The sequence below is a fragment of the Scyliorhinus canicula genome, chromosome 9 (genome assembly GCF_902713615.1).
Source record: "Scyliorhinus canicula chromosome 9, sScyCan1.1, whole genome shotgun sequence".
Lineage (NCBI taxonomy): Eukaryota > Metazoa > Chordata > Chondrichthyes > Carcharhiniformes > Scyliorhinidae > Scyliorhinus > Scyliorhinus canicula.
In genome coordinates, this window is record NC_052154.1 from 88581317 (window position 1) to 88604982 (window position 23666).

A 23666-nucleotide genomic window follows, 5' to 3' on the forward strand; every position below is an offset into this window, starting at 1 on the left:
GGAAATAATCTTTTCCTTGGAAGTAGAACAGATCGATGCTGACCATTGACCATAGAGTCTTGACTCGTTCATGTATTATCAATGTTTCTTTTTGTGATATGATTGGTTCCTTTCACAATTTTCACATGCTGCAACAAGTTTATTGATATCTTCATTGATACCTGGCCAATATACTGATTGATGAGCTCGTCGTTTGCATTTTTCCATCCCCAGATGGCCTTCATGCACCTTACTGAGGATCATGTTCCTTAACAAAATCGGAATTACTATCCGGTCTTGCCTAAGCAGGAATCCATTAATGCTGCTCAGATCCGCTCGACTGTTCCTGTATGCGGAACAAGTTCCTTTCGGCCAATCTTCTTGCATATAAGAACATAAGAACTAGGAGCAGGAGTAGGCCATCTGGCCCTTCGAGCCTGCTCCATGATTCAATGAAATCATGGCAGATCATGTGGATTCAGCTCCACTTTCCCGCCCGAACACCAGCCCCTTTATTTCTTTATTCTTCAAAAAACTATCTATCTTTATCTTGAAAACATTTAATGAAAGATCCTCAACTGTTTCACTGGGCAAGGAATTCCATAGATTCACAACCCTTTGGATGAAGAAGTTCCTCCTAAACTCAGTCCGAAATCTACTTCCCCTTATTTTGAGGCTATGCCCCCTAGTTCTGCTTTCACCTGACAGTGGAAACAACCTCCCTGCATCTACGCTATCTATTCCCTTCATTACTTTGTATGTTTCTATAAGATCATTCGTTCTAAATTCCAACGAGTACAGTCCCAGTCTACTCAACCTCGCCTCGTAATCCAACCCTCTCAATCTGGGATTAACCCAATGAATCTCCTTCGCATACCCTCCAGCGCCAGTCCTTTCTCAGGTAACGAGACCAAAACTGAACACAATACTCCAGGTGTGGCTTCACTAACACCGTATACAGGTGCAGCATAACCTCCCTATTTTTAAACTCTATCCCTCAAGCAATGAAGGGCAAAACTCCATTCACCTTCTTAATCACCTGTAAACCAACATTTTGCGACTCATGCACTACGACACCCAGGTCTCTCTGCACAGCAGCATGTTTTAATATTTTATAATTTAAATAATAATCCCTTTTGCTGTTATTCCTACCAAAATGGATAACCTCACATTTGTCAACATTGTATTCCATCTGCCAGACCATAGCCCATTCACTTAACCTATCCAAATCCCCTTCAGACTTCCAGTAGCCTCTGCACTTTTTGCTTTACCACTCATCTTAGTGTCGTCTGCAAACTTGGACACATTGCACTTGATCCCCAACTCCAAATCATCTATGTAAATTGTGAACAATTGTGGGTCCAACACTGATCCCTGAGGGACACCACTAGCTATTGATTGCCAACCAGAGAAACACCCATTAATCCCCACTCTTTGCTTTCTATTAATTAACCAATCCTCTGTCCATGCTACTGCTTAATGCCATGCATCATTATCTTATGCAGCAACCTTTTGTGTGGCACCTTGTCAAAAGCTTTCTAGAAATCCAGATATACCACATCCATTGGCTCCCCGTTGTCTACTGCACTGGTTGGTGAATTATCACGAGTGCATTTGCAATTTCCCTAGCCATCTCTTTTAGTACCCTGGGATGCATTCCATCAGGGCCAGGAGACTTGTCTACCTTTAGCCCCATTAGCTTGCCCATCACTACCTCTTTAGTGATAACAATCATCTCAAGGTCCTCACCTGTCATAGCCTCATTTCCATCAGTCACTAGCATGTTATTTGTGACTTCCACTGTGAAGACCGACCCAAAAAATCTGTTCAGTTCCTCAGCCATTTACTCATCTCCCATTATTAAAACTCCCTTCTCATCCTCTAAAGGACCAATATTTATCCTAGCCATTCTTTTTCATTTTATATATTTGTAGAAACTTTTACTGTCTGTTTTTATATTCTGAGCAAGTTTACTCTCATAATCTATCTTACTCTTTATAGCTTTTTTAGTAGCTTTCTGTTGCCTCCGCAAGATTTTCCAATCCTCTAGTCTCCCACTAATCTTTGCCACTTTGTATGCTTTTTCCTTCAATTTGATACACTTCCCTATTTCCTTAGATATCCATGGTCGATTTTCCCTCTTTCTATCGTCCTTCCTTTTTGTTGGTATAAACCTTTGCTGAGCACTGTGAAAAATCGCTTGGAAGGTTCTCCACTGTTCCTCAACTGTTTCACCATAAAGTCTTTGCTCCCAGTCTACCTGAGCTGCTCTTCTCTCATCCCATTGTAACCTCCTTTGTTTAAGCACAAAACACTCGTGTTTGATTTTACCTTCTTACCCTCCATCTGTATTTTAAATTCCATCATATTGTGATCGCTCCTTCCGAGAGGATCCCTAACCATGAGATCATTAATCAATCCTGTCTCATTACACAGGACCAGATCTAGGATTGGTTGTTCGCTCATAGGTTCCATTACATACTGTTCTCGGAAACTATCACGGTTACATTCTATAAACTCCTCCTCAAGACTGCCTTGACTGACCTGGTTAAACCAATCGACGTAGATTAAAATCCCTCCATGATAACTGCTGTATCATTCCTACATGCATCAGTTATTTCTTTGTTTATTGCCTGCTCCACCATAATGTTACTGTTTGGTAGCCAATAGACTACTATGAGTGACTTTTTCGCTTTACTCGTCCTGATTTCCACCCAAATGGATTCAACCTTATCCTCCATAGCAACTATGTCATCCGTCACTACTGCCTGTATGCCATCCTTAAATAACAGCTACATCACCTTCCTCACCATCCACTCAGTCCTTCCGAATAGTTTGATACCCGTGGGTATTTAACTCCCATTCGTGATCATCCTTTGACCCCGTTCAGTAATGGCCACTAAATCATAGTCATTCACGATGATTTGCGCCATCAACTCATTTACCTTATTCCGAATACTACGAGCATTCAGGTAAAGTACCCTTATGTTGGCTTTTATACCTCCGTTTTGAATCTTAACATCTCTATCAGTAACCTCTCCTAAGTTATTTTTCCTTTTAACCTTTTTCCTAATTTTCCTTATCGTTGAATCCGTATCTTCATGTAATAACCTGTTGCTTCGCTTTCCATTTATGTTTTTACTTCCCTTTTTATTCCTTTTAGTATTCCTGGGCCTATTATCTGAGCTCTCCTCAGTCACTGTACCCTGTATTGTGGCCCTTTTTGATTTTTGACTATGACTTCTCTGCCTTACACTTTTCCCCCTTACTGCCTTTTGTTTCTGTCCCCGTTTTACTTCCCTCCGACTTCCTGCATCAGATCCCATCCCCCTGCCACATTAGTTTAAATATAAATGTAACACAGTATGCGCTGAATTGTGTCATCCTTGGCTAGTTCGTCCTTGATTAACTTCATTTTCTCATCAGAAACAAGAAGATTTTCTGCAATCATGGTTTCATGAGCTTCGATTACCTGGACAATATCAGGGGCAGGATTCTGCGCAAATCGTCGGGGCAGGAAAAAACAGCGCAAACTCTGGCGGGAACCACTCTGGCATCGTGCCGCCCCAAAGGTGCGGAATCCTCCGCACCTTCGGGGGCTAGGATGGCGTTGCACTGGTTTGCGCCGCGCCGGCTGGCGGGAAGGGACTTGGCGCCATGCCAACCGGCGCCGAAGGGCCTCCGCTGGCGCCATCCCTGTGCATGCTCAGGGGGGGTTCACCTCCGCGTCAGCCATCGCGGATCGGTACAAGGCTGACGAGGAGGAATAGAGTGCCCCGATCGCGGGCCAGGCCACCGTGGGGGAACCACCCAGGGCCAGATCGCCCTGCCCCCCCCCCCCCCCCCCCTGCGAGGACCCCTGAGGCCGCCGACAGAGCTGGGTCCCGCCGGTAGGGATGAACCTTGATTTACGCCGGCGGGACCCTCATTAAACGGACGGGACTTCAGCCCATCGCCTCCCGGAGAATTCTGGTGCCCCGGGGCTATTCTCCGAGGCGGGCGGCGCAATTCACGCTCGGGCGTTTTTTGGGGGGCCGGAGAATTCAGAGGACGGCGGGGGCAGGATTCACGCCGACCCCCGGCGATTCTCTATGTGCACTTAGTCTCCCAAACGGGGATTGCAGCCCCTGGTTTCCTAAAAACGTGAGTTTCGATGTACTAAATTGACATTTGGTTCTATTAACTTCAAACCAAACTACTCTTATTCGTTGCATTACTTGAAGAAGTCTTGCGTTGTGTTCTTCCTGAGTCACTGACCATATGATAATGTCGTCGACATATACTCTGATGTCTGCAATATCTTCAATCAATTGTTCCATCGCTCAATGAAATATTTTGGATGCAGATATGATACCAAAAGGGATTTGATTAAAGCAGTACCTTCCTCGCCGTATTCTGTTCAAGCTGGCCCACAGGGCACATATGACTGTGGCCCGGATGACCAGGTTTTTTGAGGGGGTGGAGGATAGGTGTGGGCGTTGTACGCGTAAGCCCGCGAATCATGTCCACATGTTTTGGGCATGTCCGAGGCTTGGGAGATTCTGGCAGGGGTTTGCCGCCGTCTTGGAGGTTTTGAAGGTAAGGGTGGTCCCGAGTCCAGAGGTGGCGATTTATGGTGTGTCAGAAGGGGGTCCATGGGTGGGCGTGTCCACAACATTTTCATGTCAAAGCGCTTTTGACATCATGCGCAAAATGGCTGCCGTCTAGAGTGCGCTGTTTTTACAAGTGCGCCACAAGTCAGCCAGGTTGTTTGTTTTCGCACCACTTTCACAGACCAACATTTCAGTATATTAATTTTTTGCCAGTTCACTTGGACGACATATACCAATGGTGTCTTCTAACGTTAACTTCAATTGTCTTCATAATGCTTCTCGCAGATTTTCATTTTTAACGCCATATACAATTTAATCGCGCAGAAGGGAGTCTGCTAAAATGGAAACATTACAGGTCAGGGCTTTAAGCCTGAGATCTGTAATAAAGCAGTCAAGTGTTTCACCTGCTGTATGGACTCTTTTCTTGAAAATATACCTCTTAAAGGTTTAATTGATCTGAAGTTCGCAATCTTTGTCGAACTTTCCGATTACTGTGCTCTATATTTCTTTTTATCATCCTCATTCTCAAATCGGATTGAGTTGAATATTTCAAATGCTTGCGGCCCAGCCATTGTTAGGAACAGCTCTATTTTTCGCTGATTATTGGAGAGATATAACTCAAACTGTTGTTTGAAATATTTCCAGTTAACATCAACTTTATCTGGTGTCCGGAATTGCATTGGACTCATCAAACCCTCCATTTCTCTTTGACTGGGCAGTTTTTCCTGATATTACTGCCTTCCATGAGATAGTTACGATCGGAGCCTGGAAGACTTTTTTTTTCCTTTGCAAATTTTTTTTTATACGGAGATTTTTATTCTCACTAGACGTTTCTATCATACCTTAACATGTTTTTTCCTGGTACCATGTGATGTTCTCTGTTCTCTTGCTCAGGATGGTTTGGATGTGTAGTGTCCAACAAAGACCATCAAGGCGTTGTTAACTAACAACTAATTTATTAACACTACTTAGAATTGGATTGAAACCTCTTACTAGGTGGGCAACATGGTAGCACAAGTGGATAGCACTGTGGCTTCACATCGTCCCAGGGTCCCAGGTTCGATTCCCCGCTGGGTCACTGTGCGGAGTCTGCACGTTCTCCCTGTGTCTGCGTGGGTTTCCTCCAGGTGCTCCGGTTTCCTCCCACAGTCCAAAGACGTGCAGGTTAGGTGGATTGGCCATGATAAATTGCCCTTCGTGACGAAAAGGGGTTATTGGTTTATGGTGATAGGGTGGAAGTGAGGGCTTAAGTGGGTCGGTGCAGACTCGATGGGCCGAATTGCCTCCTTCTGCATTGTACTATGTTCTATGTTCTATGTAAGTACAGGGATTGATAAATAAACTATGCTATAACATTAACTACAGGATCTCCCGAACACACGACTACACTGTCTCACGCCTAAACACCTTCTCCCAGAATCAAGGGTATCACGTGATTGCTCTTGATCACCATCTGGTGGTCGATGTATTCACATGAAATTGTCAACCCTTCATTGACCAAACAATAACCATATTGTCACAAAGTTTGCTTTGCGGGGGTCGGTAGAGGGGTTCACCCGAGGTGGAAGCTGTTATTGATTTCTTCAGGGAGGATTGAGGGGTCAGGAAGGGGCGAGGGGGCGGGGGAGATGCTGGAGGGATAAGGCAGTAAACTAACAGGAATGTGCGATGTTGGATTCAGGGGATGTTGGGGATTTGTGGTTGTTTTTTCAGGTTGATGTTATGATCTTCTGATCTTCTATATATATATATAATATGTGTAAAAAGCCTTGAACAAAAATATTTTAAAAATATATATTTTCTGGTGGAAGTAAAGTTGAGTTTATTCAGCACACTCTCACTTTTTGTTAACAATCACATTTAACAATTATCTTGAAAAGCTGATTAAAAAGCTCCAGCAGGGAACTGATTGACTTGGACATGCCCATTATTAGCAATCTCAAAATTACAAAAAGCCACATTCCAAAACGGGATTTTTACCTCAACATAGCAACAGCAACAAACTTGGTTGGAATGAGCTGAGGGGAACTCCCTTTGAGCACAAGACCCCAAACTGGGACAAGGAATGCCCCGTGTACACACTGGCCCAGGTGGGTCAATGGGGACTCCATGTAGACATAGGGACCTGGTGGTCTCCGTCCCGCAGCGCCAGATTTCCGGTTCAGCACGCCGGCGGTATTCTCCATTGTGGGGCAGCCCCATGCTGTTGGGAAACCCCCGGGTTGCCGGCAAAACGGAACATCCAGCGCTGCAACCCAACATGAAAGCGTGATGTGAGATGTTCTGAATCGCCCTCTGGGGGAGATTTATCTTTTTCTAATGGCCATTCTGCTGGTTCCAATATTTTGTTTCTGGCTGCTGCTCCATACACTGATTAGCCAGTGATGGTGAGTCGCCCGGACAGAGAATAACCAGGGTGAGTGAATAGCTCCTGAAACATGGGTTTTGGAGCATTATACACAGTCCCAGGAACACTGACCGAGGTTACTTTAATAAGAATAGGAAAATGCAGGATGCCCTTATTGAGCACTCAGTTTGAGCATTTTTCTCCTCTTGTTTTCTGATTATTAATAGCAACCCTTTAGATTTAGAAGATTTAGAACAGTACAGCACAGAACAGGCCCTTCGGCCCTCGATGTTGTGCCGAGCAATGATCACCCTACTCAAACTCACGTATCCACCCTATACCCGTAACCCAACAACTCCCCCTTAACCTTACTTTTTAGGACACTACGGGCAATTTAGCATGGCCAATCCACCTAACCCGCACATCTTTGGACTGTGGGAGGAAACCGGAGCACCCGGAGGAAACCCACGCACACACGGGGAGGACGTGCAGACTCCGCACAGACAGTGACCCAGCCGGGAATCGAACCTGGGACCCTGGAGCTGTGAAGCATTGATGCTAACCACTATGCTACCGTGGTTGCCTCCTCTCACTCAAGTTGATATTCTGATCGAATCTCTCTTACTAGGCAAGGTGTTTTGTTTCACATGTCTCAGCTAGTTGCAGTTTGCTTTGGTTCCGGTGCTACAATAAATGGGCGGCACGGTGGCACAGTGGTTAACACTGTTGCTTCACAGTGCCAGGGTCCTAGGTTCGATTCCGGCTTGGGTCACTGTCTGTTCAGAGACTGCACGTTTCCCCTGTGTCTGCGTGGGTTTCCTATGGGTGCTCCGGTTTCCTCCCACAAGACCTGAAAGACGTGCTCATTAGGTGAATTGGACATTCTGAATTCTCCCGCAGTGTATCTGAACAAGCGCTGGAATGTGGTGACTCGTTGCTTTTCACAGTAACACATTGCGGTGTTAATGTAAGCCTACTTATGACAATAATAAAGATTATTATTAAAATTTCATTTTATGTGTGAGAGAGAGGGATAGAAAATTCACAATTAGATGAAAATACGGCAACAAGATAGCAAGGCAACGAACTGCAATGACAAGACGGTGTTCCTATCAGTACGCAGAATTGGAGAGGAAGGATTGAAACATATTGAAGGCTCGTGCTGGTGCCCACTCTGGTACCATGTGTCCTGCTCCCTGAGGAAGAGAGAGAATGAAGAGTTAGGATCAATGGGCACCATCACCACCCTGGTAATTCTAATCCACACACCAATTCCATTTCCCTTCCTGAATTAGAAACAACCCATAATAAGTGTCCAGGGAGGTTGGTTGCTGGGCAGTGCATCAGTGATGTCATAAAGCAGTTCCATGACACTTTGCCTGAATATTGTGACATCATAGATGGAACTTGGCAACAGTGAATTTTATTGACAACAATGTTGCTGTGCCAACCATTAATCAATATTCAAACACATATGAAAAATGAAATGATAATCGCTTATTGTAACAAGTAAGCTTCAAATGAAGGTACTGTGAAAAGCCCCTAGTCGCCACATTCCTCCGCCTGTTCAGGGATGCTGGTATGGGAATTCAAATCACAAATGTTACTGCTGTGGGTAGATTTGCAATTTCCAAAGAGTTGAGCCATCTCTCCTTGAGGGGAAACATGAGTTGCTGCCTCCTAATCGATAATGTCCTTTTTACTGAGAATTGGAGGTGAGAGTTGGAGTACAGACAATAATACCCAAGGTCAGGTAACAGGAACAAAGAACAATAACCAGTGACCGGATGATGCTGACCCTCTACGTTTTGGAAGTATAAAACTACCGGAATTGATGATGCTTGTATATCTAGGCAAGCGTTTACCACCAATATCTTGGGCCATCTCGGGTTGGACAATAAATTGCGGCCTTGTTAGCAAAACTCCAGAGAGAATTTAAATAGACTGGGGGGTGGAGTGTTACAGGGTCAGTGTGATACCAAAGATGGGGAGTATCATAGGGGTCAGTTTCTTGGGAGGGCATAATAGCGATCAGTGCGAGATGGCATGTGTGGTCACATTGATTGGAAAAGTTAGCAATCTGGTGCAGAGGAGGGAGGAGCTGCTGTTTTTTTGTTTCCGAGATTGTATTGGTTCCTTTAAACTTGAGGCTACAAGTGTTTAAAATTCTCCCCTCGTTTTTCAAGGTTAGTACAAGATAATGGGCCTGATCTTCCAAACAGTGCTAATGTTCATTGCGTGTTTATCTTTTTGTACCCTCTCAGCTAGGATCTCCAATCGCAGTTAGAACAACAAAGCTTCAATGCAGCCATCCAGGAGAAAACTGGTGGAAACCTGATTTTATGAGGTAGATTTTTAAAGTCTCAAATGTATGGGTGGGTGAATGGATAAGTGGATGAATGTATGGATGAGTGAGTGGATGGTGAGATGGGAGAGGATAGATCGACTTCTGGGCTCTCAGCCAAGCCAAAATTGCCCAGGCATCCATTAGAGTACTGAAACTCCTAGGCCCCAGAGAAAACATTCCTTGACTGCTGCCAGCTAGGTCAGGAGTGCAGGTTGTGGGCTCATGATCCAAATTAGCCCACCCTCTTAAAAAGGCATTAGTGAAAATTGGGAATTCTGGAACGGGACCCCAGATTCCATTTTTAAAGTGATCACGAGACTTGATGAAAATACATTCTCGGCCAGCATGCTGGCGCAGGGGTTAGCACTGCTGCCTCGTGGCGCCGAGGTCCCAGGTTCGATCCCAGCCATTGGTCACTGTCCGTGTGGAGTTTGCGCATTCTCTCTGTGTCTGTGTGGATTTCGCCCCCATAACCCAAAAATGTACAGGGTAAGTGGATTGGCCCTTAATTGGGAAAAAATTAATTGGGTACCTAAATAAAAAAAAAAGAAAATCCATTCTGGAGTCATTGAGTTGGAGCGTGAGCACTCCGACACATAAGGGACGGGGGCCCAGTATTTGGATATTATCCTCCAGAGTACAGTCACACCTGGCAGAGAAGTATAGATTCAGAATGGGGCCCATGTGACTGATGGTGTAGAATGAACAAAACCAGCTGAGCTGGAGAATGAGGAAGCCCAGAAATGAATCCTATCCAACAGGTACAATTCACTTGCTACCTGGATAAAGACAGCTGGAAGCACTGCTGGAATGTTGACCATAGCTCCTGGCAGGAGAAATGTGGGCACCTCAGAAACTGATCATAGTGACATTGGACTTGCTGATTGCTTTGTGTCAGGTTTTGGAGTGGAGGAAAATGTCAGCAAGATATAGTTTTTAGCAAAGGTGCAAAACATTGACCTAATAAAATTTGGATAAACAATATAATAGTAATGAAGGACATATTAGCACTGATGACTAACAAATCCACAGGGCCAGAAGGTTTCCACCACAGGGTTTAAGGTAAGTAGGGGGTGAATATTGTAGATTCCCGAGTTACAATCTTCCAAAGTTCACTCAATTTGGAAACCATTCCTCCAGATTGGAAAATAGTAAATGTCACTCTGCTATTTCACAAAGATAAGGGGAAACCAGGGGTTTATAAACTTGTTAACTTAATATCAATGGTTGAGAATTTGCTCAAATCTGTAATTAAGGATAGAGGAACTATAGCAAGACATGTTGAGTTAACACAGCATGTTGGGGGAATGTGCCCTACTGGGTGTCCTTTTCAGTTTTAAAATTTAAATTGATAGTTTCTTGGTCGTCAGTTTCAGTGCTGTCTGCTTTCTGCAACTCGAATATACAGGACACTTTGCATTCTGTTTGCTTTTCTGAGCCTGTCCATTATCCCCTGCGTTCTTAACGAATCTCCATTTTAAACTTGGGAAGTGGCCAACCCAGGTGGCTACAGAACTGAACACATTCAAAATTTTCAGCTGATCAGAGAGTGTTAGCATGGATTTATAAAGTCATGCATGAAGAATCTAATTGTATTTTTTGAAGATGTAACTGCTCAAGTGTAATTAGCTCAAGTGTAAGCCCATAGACTTGCTGGTAAATTATTGTCCTGATTAGGAAATCAGCTGACCAGAAGAAGACGAGTTTAAATAATGCACAGGCACACAAAAGCAATATACAGCGAATGTTGGAAATCTGAAATAAAAGTAGTAAATGCGAGAAATAGAAGGTCTGGCAGCATTTGTGAAATATGTGTGAATGGCCAAAGACCTTTATTTAGCTACAGTTACTCAAAGTGACATGATGTAACTAGTTGGGTCCGGCTAATTTCTGTATTGGTGTCTCAACTGTTCACTGTATTTATTTATGGCTTAGATAATGGGATAGAAAGCCACATATGCAAATTTGCTGTCAAAGATGGGCAGCATTGTCAGCAGAGTAAAATTAACCATAACACTATAAAGAGATGTTGATAGATTAAGTGAATGGGCAAAATTGTGGCAAATGGATTTCAAGTTGGGCAAAAATAAAAACTAATGGAAGAATTTCAACAAAATTTGTACATGAGTAGATGATAGCTCAAAGAAGAAGTAATAGTTTTTGGCAAAGACGCCAAACTGGGTCTGGATCCTGAATTTTTTAAAGGTTGTCTCAGCTGCTGTGGTTCAATTTGACACTGCTTTTTAAATGTGAGCAGAGTTTTCTGATCAGGTTGTCAGATACAGATTGCCACAAGTGCGAAGGAAAAAAACATTTGCAGGTTTTCCTTTTCTGGAGCCTCAACCAGGCAGGGAAAAGCCCCTACGAAGAGCTATGTCATTGTAATAATGTTGAGTTAACACAGCATGTTGGGGGAATGTGTCCTACTGGGTGTCCTTTTCAATTTTAAAATTGAAATTGATAGTTTCTTGTTCACAATATGACCCATATATTCTAACAATAACGGCATTAGAAAAATAAATAATTGACTCTAGTGTTTTGGGACAGGCTGAGGTCAAGAAAGGTGATATATAAATGCAAGTTTTTCTTTATATCAGATTTTTTTTTTTTTTTTTTTTTTTGAAGTTTTTTATTTAACACAAATTTGTAACAGTTACAAAGCGAAAAATGGCCCTGTGCAAAGAGCCTTAACATAGTGAAAACGAACAGTGGGAAAGAATAAACATGTTAATAAATGTTGAAACCAAAAATCCTTCCATACGGCACTTTCCCTGCCAGCTCTGTTTACCCATGCCACACGTGTTCCACTACACTAAGCTAACGTGGCCCTAACCCTCTTCTCCCTCCCCCCCCCCCCCCCCCCCCCCCCCCGCCTGGTCTCCCCTACTCCCCCAGGCCTGGCCTGCCAGGTCAGCCCTGCGCTTGGCCCTAGCTCGCCCCGCCCCCCCTCCGATCTCCCTGGTGCCCCCTGACCTACGCTAGTCCCACTGACCCCTGCCCTTGGCGCCTACCTGTCTCCCGTCCCAGCGCTCAGGCCCTCCCCCCACCCACCAGGGACCCATTAACCTAATTGTATCCCACCGAGCCCTTTCAAGTCCCGTGACTAGCCCCTAGCCCATCCCCCCATCAGAGGCCCCGATCTCGCACCAGAAGGTACCAAGCCCAGGCCCCCCCCCCCCCCATTGCGATCCCCCCAAAGGACCCTAAACAGTGCGCCCTCCAACCCCCACTCTCTGTCCAGGCTGAAAACAATCTTAGATAAAACATTACAGTACAGGATAATTTAACAAACCGCCGCCACACAAAATGTCTGAAAGCCCCGAGTCCTTTAGTTCCAGTCCAGCTTCTTTTTCTTAGTAAAAGTCCTAGTCAGAGCAACTTTAAGTTAACAGGCCGCCGCCACTGTACAGCACTGAAAGAACTCAGTGCCCATTAGTTCAAGTCCAGCTTCTTGTCTTTAATAAAGGTCCAAACCTGTTCTGGTGTCTCAAAGTAGTAGTGGAGTTCCTCAAACGTAACCCAAAGCTTTGCAGGATATAGCATTCCAAACCTCACCTCCTTTTTGTAGAGGGCTGCCTTTACCTTGATGAATCCTGCACGCCTCTTGGCCAGCTCCGGTCCCAAGTCCTGGTAAATGCGCACCTCGCAGTTCTCCCATCTGCTGCTCCCCTCCGCCTTGGCCCATCGCAGCACACGTTCCCTGTCAGCAAGCCGGTGAAAGCGGACCACCAAGGCCCTCGGTCGGTCGCCCATCCTGGGCTTCCTTGCGGGGGCTCTATGTGCCCCATCCAACTCCAGGGGTCGAGGGAAGGCCTCCGGTCCCATCAGCGCCTCAAGCATACCCGTCACGTATGCGCCCACATCCGACCCCTCGCAGCCCTCGGGGAGGCCAACGATTCTTAAATTCTGCCTCCTGGCTCTGTTCCCCAGCTCTTCAAGCTGCTCCTGCATCCTTCTCTGACGGGCGTTCAGCTCCTCCACCTCGTGCTCCAGCTCCGTTACCGTGCCCGCCTGACTGGAGAGCTTCGCCTCGACCTCCCTGAGCGCCTTCCCTTGGGCCGCCTGTGTCTCGACCATTCGGTCCGTCACCGCTCTCATCGGGTCCAGCGTGTCCCTCCTCAGCTCGGCGAAGCAGTTCTTGAAAAACTCCATCTGCTCCTCCCTTGGCCAGTGAGCCTCCGCTCCTCGGTCCCCGCCGTCCGCCATGCTTGGCCGCCCGGCCTGGGTTCCCCGCTGCTCCCGCTTCGATCCTTGCCGCTCCACTCGAACGCTTCTGGTCCAGCCGCCCATACCCCGGGAAGAAAGCCTCTTCCCTGTCGTCTCCTCCACCGATTCAGGCTGCCAGGTACCTAAAAAGTCCGTAAACAAAGGTCCGTTTGCCCATCTCGGGCGGGAGCGATCCGACCTGCGACCTGCCTCCTCGAGGGCGCCACCGGAAGCTCTCTTTATATCAGATTAACTGCAGCAATCACGCTGCTTCATTCAGTGATGTGGAATCAGAATGTGTCTGGTCTCATGTTACACTTTGCCAGTGCAGATTCCACTTTTACGCACATGATTCTAGATTAGATCTAAAGGAAAAGCAATGTAAAGAAGCGGGAATTACCTTGACAGTCAGGAAGGTGAGGTTTCCATATCGCTCATGGAATCCTGCTATCTGGTTATTGTAAATCCATGGTTGGTAGTCCATGGTTTTCTGGAAGTGAAACAGCCAGTGAGTTAATAATTCATTGGGAATGACACACCTCTTACTGAAGCTCAAAGCCCTCCGCACAAACTGGAGATTATATAATGACCTGTAAAAGACCTTGCTCACAGACACACTGCTGGGCAGATTCTGAGATTAGTGTGAGAGGGACAGTTCCGAGATTGTGGGCAGTATTTTCTATCCATCCCTTGGCATGTTTTGCTGTGGTGGAGGTGGCCCGCTGGTGGCAGGATCACCCTGTCCCGCTACTGTCAACGGGATTTCCCATTGTTGGGGTTGTCCTCCACCAGGGAACCTGCGGTGTGGGATCACCATTGGTGGGACTGTGTGATCTGCCAGTGGGAATAGCTGAAAATCCTGCCCAGTGTCAGGGCGATTCTGTCGCCATGGACCTTTCATGTAGATGGGGCATTGGGAGTGCTGAGCTCATGTCAGCATCTGGGATCACAGCACAGTCCCATCTGCAAGGTGTAAACTGCTTAACTCTTTCATTAACAAGAGTTTATCCCACTCTCTGCACCATTCCACCTGAGGTTGCTGATCCTTGTTTAGATTCAGTTGCACAGGTCTAACGCCTTTCCCAAGACTACCAGCCTTCTTTTGATGAGCATGTTGACACCGTCCAGGACACTAAAACCCATCCAACACTTTAAACATCCACTCCCACCGCCGTAGGCACACAGTAGTAGCAGTGTGTACCATCTACAAGATCCACTATAGTAACTCACTATGGCTCCTTCAACAGCATGTTCCAAACCCTGACCACTACCACCTAGAAGGACAAGGGCAGCAGATACATCGGAACACCATCGTTTGCAGGTTGTCCTCCGAGTCCCTCACCCACCATCCTGACTTGGAAATATATCGTCGTTCATTCACTGCCCCAGGTCAAAATTCTGGAACACCGCCCCCATCCCCCCAACATCACTGTGGATGTAACTACACCACATGGACTGCAACGGTTCAAGCAGGCAGCTCACCACTACCCTAACAAGGCCAATTAGGGCAATAAATGCTGGCCTAGCCAGTGACACCTACATCCTGTAAATGTATAAAAACTGAAACCTCAGCAGACTCTTTATCGTCGATCCAGGCCTCACCCCACAACCACACCCATCTACATTCTTTCCACAGGGGTCAGTGATCAGTCACAGGGAAACCCCCACTTATTAACTCCCTTCCATAACTACAAACATCTCCACTGCCCCGCACCCAGAGCTGGATCAGCTGCCTAACTGAGCACAGAATGTGATGATAACAATATTAAAACCTGAAACATTTACAGAGTCACTGAGCTTTATAAATCAGTTCGGAACATCTAAGCTCAAGTCTGAGTATCAAATACGTACCTTCTGATTCAGCGACTGCACAAACCAGTTTTCACCCAGGAAGTTACAGACCATGTCAATGTCCCCGTTGTAAACCAACGCACGGAGACCCTTGCTCAACAGCTTCAGGTAGAAGTCTTGCATGTTGCCATAGATACGTTGGTAGTTGTCACTAACCACTGAACTGCAGGGGAGGAGAATGTTTAGCTCAGGTTAGAATAAATACAATAAATAACTCAAAATTAATCCTAGATTCAGTTCATGAGTTTGGAAGGAAACTGAGTAATCTAATGGTGGCATGGTCTAATCGAGGTGTTTAAAGGATAAAGGAGTCGTCAATAGGATCCATTTCCGTTAGTCAAGGTGATTAAGGGTCAAAGAACCAAGGCAGCTAAATGGAATTGAAATCAATCATGATCTTATTGAATGGCAGACAGGCTTGAGGGGCCGAATAGCCTCTTGTTAATGCTCGTCTCCCCCCCCCCCCCCCCGTCTTCTTAACTATTCTTGAAGTAGTCGATGAACGGTGTCCACCTCCGGGCAAACCCTTCCAGAGTCCCCCTCAAGGCGAGCTTGATCTTTTCCAAACTGAGAAATTCTGCGAGCTCACTCACTCACTGCCCCCCTTTTCGGCGGCCCCAAGTCCCTCCATTCCAGCAAGATCCGTCCCCGGAAGGCAAAGGCCAGCATATCAGCCTCTCTCGCCTCCTGGACTTCTGGGTCTTCCGACATTCCAAACATTGTCACTTCTGGACACAGGACCACCTTCACCCTCAACCTCAGACATAACGTCAGCAAAGCCCACCCAGAATCTCTCCAGGTTCGGACAGCTCCAAAACATGTGGAAATGGTTCATGGGGCCACCCGCGCACCGCCCACACCTATCCTCCACCCCGTCAAAAAATCTACTCACCCTGGTCATCGTCATATGTGCCCTGTGGACTACCTTGAATTGAATAAGGTTAACCTCACACACCAAGAGGATGCATTCACTCTCCTCAAAGGCTCCCCCACAGCCCAGCCTCCAACTCCCTCCCCAGCTCTTCTCCTCCCACTTGCGCTTGGTTTCTCCTATCAGGGCACCCCTCCCAGTCCATTAGTTCTTTATAGATCTCTGACACTCTGCCCTCACCTACCGCAGTTTTCGACACCACCTTGTTGGGAGAGGACGGGACCTGCTTCCGCACGCAGTCCCTGATGCACAATCAATTACACAAAGGCGAGAGTTGGATGCAATCGAGGCTTTATTACACTAAGATGTGTGGCCTCCTACAGCAGCTGGCGAAACGGCTGCTGTACGAGGAGCACACATATTTATACTCCGCCTAATGGACGGAGCCAGCAGACAGGGAACTACCCCCGTACCTGTAGTACAGGGCCTTACCACAAATCACCTAATATATACATCAGTGGTGACTACCACAGTCCCTCACCTGCAAGTACCGGACCCCATTCCCGCTGAGCAACTCATATTCCTCTACCAGCCCCTCCAAGCTCGAAAAGCTACCCCAACGAATAGGTCCCCAAACCGCTCAATCCCTGCCCTCCGCCATGCCTGGAACCTAGCCCACCCGGAGCGAACCTATGATTCCCGCAGATCGGTTACCAAACTGATGCCCCCTTCAGCCTCAGGTGCTGCTGCCACTGTCTCCACACCCTCGGGGATGCCACCACCACAGCACCTGTGGAGTACCTGGCTGGCGAGAACGGCAGAGGCCCCATCAACAGTGCCCCGAAGCTTCTTACAAGAGGCTGCCTCCATCCTCTCCCATTCCGACCCCTCCCCACTACCCACTTCCTTACCATGGCTATATTTGCTGCCCAGTAATAGTTCATCAAATTTGCCAGCCTCCGCCCCCCCACTTCCCCCTCAATGTCCCCACTCCAGCAGCACCGACTTCACCTGTGGGGCTTTACCCGCCCACACAAACCCCGAGATCAGTGCATTAACCTTCCTAAACAAAGCTTTCGTAATAAAACTGGGGAGGTTCTGGAACAGAAATAAAAACCTCGGGAGAACCATCGTCTTCACAGACTGCACCCACCCCGCCAATGACAGTGGGAGCACACGTCCCATCTCTTAAAATCCCCCTACATTTGCTCCACCAGTCGTGCCAAATTCAATTTATGTAGTTGCTCCCATCCCTGCGCCACCTGGATACCCAGATACCTGAAACTCGCCCCCAGTACCTTGAACGGCAGCTCACCCAGCCTCCTCTCCTGCCCCCTCGCCTGGTTTGGGAAGACTTCACTCTTCCCCACATTTAATTTATACCTAGAGAACCGGCCAAATTCCTCCAATATGCCCAAGATCACCCAATACCATCTAGTGGGTTCGATATATAAAGCAATAAATCGTCTGCGTACAACGAGACTCTATGCTCCACCTCCCCCCCCCCCCCCCCCCCTACACTATCCCCTGCCCACCCCTTGACGCTCGAAGCGCCATTGCCAATGGTTCTATCACCAAGGCAAAAAGCAGAGGGGAAAGTGGGCATCCCTGCCTGGTCCCACGATGCAAACTAAATTACTTCAAACTCACCCATTCCGTCCGTACACTCGCTGCTGGCGCCCAGTACAACACACCGGACCCAATCCACAAACCCATGCCCGAACCAAAACCACCCCAGCACCTTCCACAAGTAGTCCTACTCTACCCAGTGAAAGGCCTTCCTCTTACAAACAAGTTTCATGTAATATGGATTTTAACCAGCGAGATCACTAAGGCTTATTGTTATGAAGACATGTTATATGGACTATTAATTTATAGTGTCATTGGGTGGACAGCTACTACTTTATAATGTTATTGACTGGTTATATACACATGCTGGACTTTTTGCAACGAATACTTTTGCTAAGCAAAGGACAATGGCTACATCAGCTACTGTGTTGTATCTGTGAAGGACACAAGCTGCTTTATTGAGACAGTGGCTGAAACCTAGAGAGGTCATGTGACTTGGTTCTTGGGTGTAAAAGATACTGGGCGGTATTCTCCGTCCCGATAAAAATCAGGATGGCCGTCGTGAACTCGGCCGAGGTTCACGACGGCCTCGGGGCCCGCTCCCCGCACCTAATTCACCCCCACCCAGGGGGCTAGGAGCGGGCTTCCGTCTTTCCCGGCCGCGACCTCATTGCGCCGGAAATGACCCGCAAAATGGCACATTTGTGAGGTCATCCGTGCATGCGCGGGTTACCGGTTCCGACCCGCGTATGCGCGGATGACTTCATCGCGCAGACGCCGCAAACCGCGCATGCGCGGTGGCCGTCTTTCTCCTCAGCCGCCCGGCAAGACGTGGTGGCTTGATCTTGCCGGGCGGCAGAGGGGAAAGAGTACGTCCATTTTGGACGCTGGCCCGCCGATTGGTGGGAACCGATTGCGGGCCTGTCCCCTCCCGATTGCTAACGTGCCAATCGGGCCCCTAGATGCCCCAAACGGGCATCTGGCACCCGTTTCACAAATGCAGTGACCAGGTGTGGTTGCTGCCGTGGTGAAACGGGCATGAAGGGCCGGCCGCTCTGCCCATCGGGCTTGGAGAATCGCCGTTCGCCGTGAAAAACGGCGAGCGGAAAAATGTCGGGAGGCCCTCCCACGATTCTTCCATGCCACGTGGGGAGCGGAGAATTCCACCCACTGGATTTGAACTAACAGAGAGAGACAGCCACAGGGGCAACAACCGTATCTCCTCCCCGACTCTTTCTCTGGAACCACTTTCATCAAAGCTGAGGTTTTTGTGATTTGAAAACCCACCAGAAGACCTCATTGCTGCAAACTGAGGGGTCTTAGAAGCGGATCCTGAATCAAAACCACTGTCCCCAAAAGAAAGGAGAATCAATAAATCAAAACTGTTTCAATCAAAAATCCAAATACCAGCAGCTCCTGTGGAAAGTGACCCTTGAGCGACAAACAACACCGGGCTAATCAGTGAGCATTTCTTACTCCCTTTACTTTTTAATTGACCGAGGTTTTAGGTCTGATACTCTACAGAGTTTTAGTTCTCTTTAGCATGTTTGGAGGGCTCATTCTATGTGTGTGTTGTTCTTGTATTGTGGGTAGTTGGTCAAATTTGTACATTTTAAACCTTTTGTTAACATTTTCTGCAAATTATCTCATTTCTGGCAGGATCTACCCTGTAGACTCTCCATCCTTTTTACAACAGGAGGCCTGAAACTACATAATGCTGTAACTGTGGCCCATCCAGTGCTTTGTATAAATTGATCATTATCTCTTCACCATTATTTAGAAAATCCAAATTCTATTGGCCGTTTTATGATTGCTTTATCTATGTTTATAGAAACGTTCAGAGAATTATGTATTTGAACTCTTGGGCGTCTTTTCATCCACACCTTCAATGTCTTTCGATTTAACGCACACTCCCTCACCTTAATTATTCCTCTTTAAATAATTCCCTTTCCCTTATCCACATCATGTGGAATTTCCAGCTGACAACCATCCACTAACATTTCAATGCCTTTTCTAGTCGACAGCGATTTTCTAAACATCTTGTCTTTGGGGGAATCATCAGCAATCTTCAGGGTTATGGGGTGAATTTGAACTTACCCACAGGAGGTAATGGGTCAGCTGCCCAATTTATACCTTCCTGACTTTCATTCCCACTGACACCATTTGTAGGGGTTGCAAATTGGTCGTTTGATCCACAAGCAGGAACGTTCACCCACTTTTGAGGTTAGACTAACTTGACAAGATGCCCAGTTTACCCCCCTCCAGACAAATCTCAGCCACAGCATACAAAACTAAGGGCCATGCGCTGGAAAATGGGATTAGAATAGATAGGTGCTTGATGCCATTGAAGACAGGATGGGCCAAAGGGCCTCTTTCTGTGCAAGACTCAATGACTTCAGTGACACTTCAGTGGTAACGAGGGAATGCTACTCTACTGGAAGTGCCGCCAGTCGACTGTGTATCTTGCCGATACTGCCAGAATGTCCTCTTACCTGCAGAGTTCCCAGGTCTGGACAAAGTCTGGGATGTGCAGGGCCTGTCTCACATCTGCACGATTTAGCCAGGTCCACATAGCAGTATCATTGATACATGGGGGAACATTGCCACTTAATGTAGCTGGCTTCTGGTAATTGAGAAAAGGAAAGTATTAGTAACGTAGATACACCATGTGATACACACACATGGCAAAAATAACCAGTCTATCACAGAAAGAGAGGTGAGATCATTTTCAAAATGCACTGGACCCTCCAGATAATTGGGAAATATTTTACAGTGAGATCAGGAAATATCTATATGGAAGGAGAGTGAGCCATTAGGATTTTGTAGAAATGGAAATAAGGGTTGAGCACATCAGAATTGTGTGGAGAGTGAATGAAATGGGGTCTGATCCACTGGGAGTGAATGGGATGTGGTTGGGCTCATCGGGATTCTATACGATGGGAATGAATGGAAAGAGAGTTGGTATATAAAATAGAAACAGACAGTTTATACCTCTGGCACTTCAAACTGGTAAAACGGGAAGAGGTTCTTGACTTCTGTATGGAACCGGACATTACTTCCTTTTACTCCACCAGCACAATTCATATAAAGTGCGTACAAGTTGAGCCCACTATAGTAGATGATATTGAAGACTTTGTTGACCTGGAAAGAAAATAATTTTTCACCGACTGTTTTCTCAGGTTATCTGGATGTCCAACACTTTGTCAAATTTGTAACACAATTGTCTCTCTGTCCAACTGGGGACACACATCTGGGCTTATATCTCCATGGAAACTGACAGTCACACATAAATCCATGAGGGCAAGTTGATAAAACCTTTGTAAAACATTATGGGATCCTGAGCTTTATACACAGAGGCAGGAAGTGTGAAATTAAGGAAGTTTGCTGAATGAGATGTTAAACTGTCAACTATTGTATTAGAAGAGATGAAATGAGAAAATATTCTACGGTGCTATTTGAAGCAGAATAGGGGAATTCCCTTCCACATTCTGGCCCTTGGGTGAGGAGGTGACATAATGACAATGTCACCGGACTAGTAATCCAGAGACCCAGGTAATGCACTGGGAACATGGGTCCATATTCCCACTATAGCAGCTGGTGTAATTCCAATTCAAATAAAAAGAACAGACAGCTGGAATTGAAAGCGAGTCTCCGTAATGGAGACATTGAAGCTGCTGCTTATTGTAAAAATCCAAATGGTTAAATAATGTCCTTCAGGTAAGGAAATCTGACATTCTTACCAGGTCTGCCCGAGATGTGACTCCAGACCCACAATTGGTTGACTTTGTTGACTTTCTGAAATGGCCAAGCAAGCTAAGGGCAATTAGGGATGGGTAACAAATGCTGGCCTCGTCAATGATGAATGTATCCCATGATTAAAAAAAAAATAAATCTGCAGTCAGTAACATTAAAAACAGATGGTCTGGTGGATTACATTGCAATCTGTGGGATCTTGCTGTGTGAAACTTGGCTGCTTCATTTCAAACATTACCTCGACATCAAACTTACATGATTGGTTTTCGAGCAGTTTGGGATGTTCTGAGATTGTGGAAAGCACTTGCAGAAACACAAATCTTTCATATATTCACAGGGTGTGGAATCAGAGGGCGAGCGCGGTGGAATCAGAGGGCAGCGCTGTAGCACAAGTGGCTAGCACTGTATCTTCACAACACCAGCGTCCCAGGTTCGATTCCCCGCTGGGTCACTGTCTGTGCGGAGTCTGCACGTTCTCCCCGTGTCTGCGGGGGTTTCCTCCCACGTCCAAAGACACGCAGGTTAGGTGGATTGGCCATGCTAAATTACCCTTAGTGTCCAAAAAGGTTGGTAGGGTTTATTGGGTTAGGGGGACAGGGCGGAACTGAGGGCTTAAGTGGGCTGGTGCAGACTCGATGGGCTGAATGGCCTCCTTCTGCACTGTATGTTCTATATTCTTTGTAAGTGAATGAGGGGAAACCTACTGATTCTCGGCAGTTATAGTTGCTGTTGGTGACAAAGTTGCAGGATCCACCTAGGCAGCAGTATGTGTTCAGGTTTTTCCACAATCTTAATCGGGGAAGAAAGAAAGAGAAAATTGTAATTTAAGTCGCAACATTGGATCGTGCCTTTTGTGTGTTGAGGGCCAGGCACCCTTATCATGAAATATCATGAGATAGTTCCCCTCCTTCCCATCCCATCCCATCCCTTCACCCCAGTCTTTTGGTATCCTTTCATTGACCCTCCATGCACTCACTGAGTTTCTTATCTCAGCTGGTAGGAACCAACAGTTCATTATTGAGATGATGTCACTGGACAGGGAATCCATAGACCCAGGCTCATGCTCTGGAGACATGGGTACAAATCCCACCATGGCAACTGGTGGAATTTAAATTCCATTAATAAATCTGGAATATAAAGTCAGCCCTCTGTATGATGACCACACCAACTCTCGTTGATTGTCCATCTGGTTCAGTTTTGCCCTTTAGGGCAGGAAATCTGCCATCCTTACCCGGTCTGGCCTACATGTGACTCCAACAACATGGTTACCTCCTGATGGGGGCCTGTTTTGCTCAGTTGGTTGGACAGCTAGATTGTGATCCAAAGCAAGGCCAACATCGCAGGTTCAATTCCCGTACCGGCTAAGGTTATTTGTACCCCTTGTCTGAGGTGTGATCCTCAGCTTAAATCACCACCAGTCAGCTCTTCCCCTTAAAGGGGAAAGCAGCCAATAGTCATCAGAGATTATGGCGACTTTACTGACTCTTAATCACCTGCTGAAATAGCCGAGCAAGTCTCTCAGTTCAAGGGCAATTGGGGATGGGCAACAAATGCTGGGCTTGCCAGTGACATCCACATCCCATAAAAGAATAAAGAAAACATTTGTGACATTGTTTCTGTCAATGTGTATATAACTCAATGCTTGCATAGATTGGATCACTATTCTTGCAATATTTAATGAATTGTTGCAGATTCTACAAATCCCAATAGAAATTAATGAAGTTAATTAATCCACTGTGTTTAAACTGTCCCCTCCCCAACACACACACACTTCTCAATGAGAGAGATTACAGTAATGATGGCAGTACATCATCTTACAGCTGAAACAGTGTCCCATCAAATTACTCCAAATTACAAAAGTATTAAATGTTATGTTAAAAAAACATAAATGTACAATTTTTTGAATGTGAGAAAATGAATTCAATAAATCAATGTTGGCTTCAGTTGTACTGAACCACAGCAGTGGTTGGAATAAGACAGCCCACCAGCTCATCCTTTCGACACCCACAATGGCCAATAATTACCAGTGATGCCCATGTGCCACAAATGAATATGGAAACAAGGAGGCCAAGATCTCTTTGTTGGGAGCTGGGAACCTCCTGGTCAATTTACCTCAAGATCACTGACAGGCGCTTGTTCTGTGCCTTAGAT

At 46.4% G+C, this 23666-nt stretch overlaps 1 protein-coding gene across 1 annotated transcript in view; it reads right to left on the reverse strand.

The window, feature by feature from the left end:
* Positions 1 to 7907: 7907 nt before the first annotated feature.
* LOC119971514 (lysosomal protective protein-like) overlaps positions 7908 to 23666 on the reverse strand; it is a 28184-nt gene continuing 12425 nt past the window's right edge. Inside the window, exons 6-11 of the mRNA XM_038807134.1 lie at positions 22220 to 22304; positions 20754 to 20903; positions 20255 to 20385; positions 15323 to 15485; positions 13872 to 13961; positions 7908 to 8114 (exon numbers count right to left, since the gene is read on the reverse strand). Coding sequence (XP_038663062.1) covers positions 8031 to 8114; positions 13872 to 13961; positions 15323 to 15485; positions 20255 to 20385; positions 20754 to 20903; positions 22220 to 22304 — 703 coding nt within the window. The 3' untranslated portion in view covers positions 7908 to 8030. The remainder of the gene's footprint in view (positions 8115 to 13871; positions 13962 to 15322; positions 15486 to 20254; positions 20386 to 20753; positions 20904 to 22219; positions 22305 to 23666) is intronic.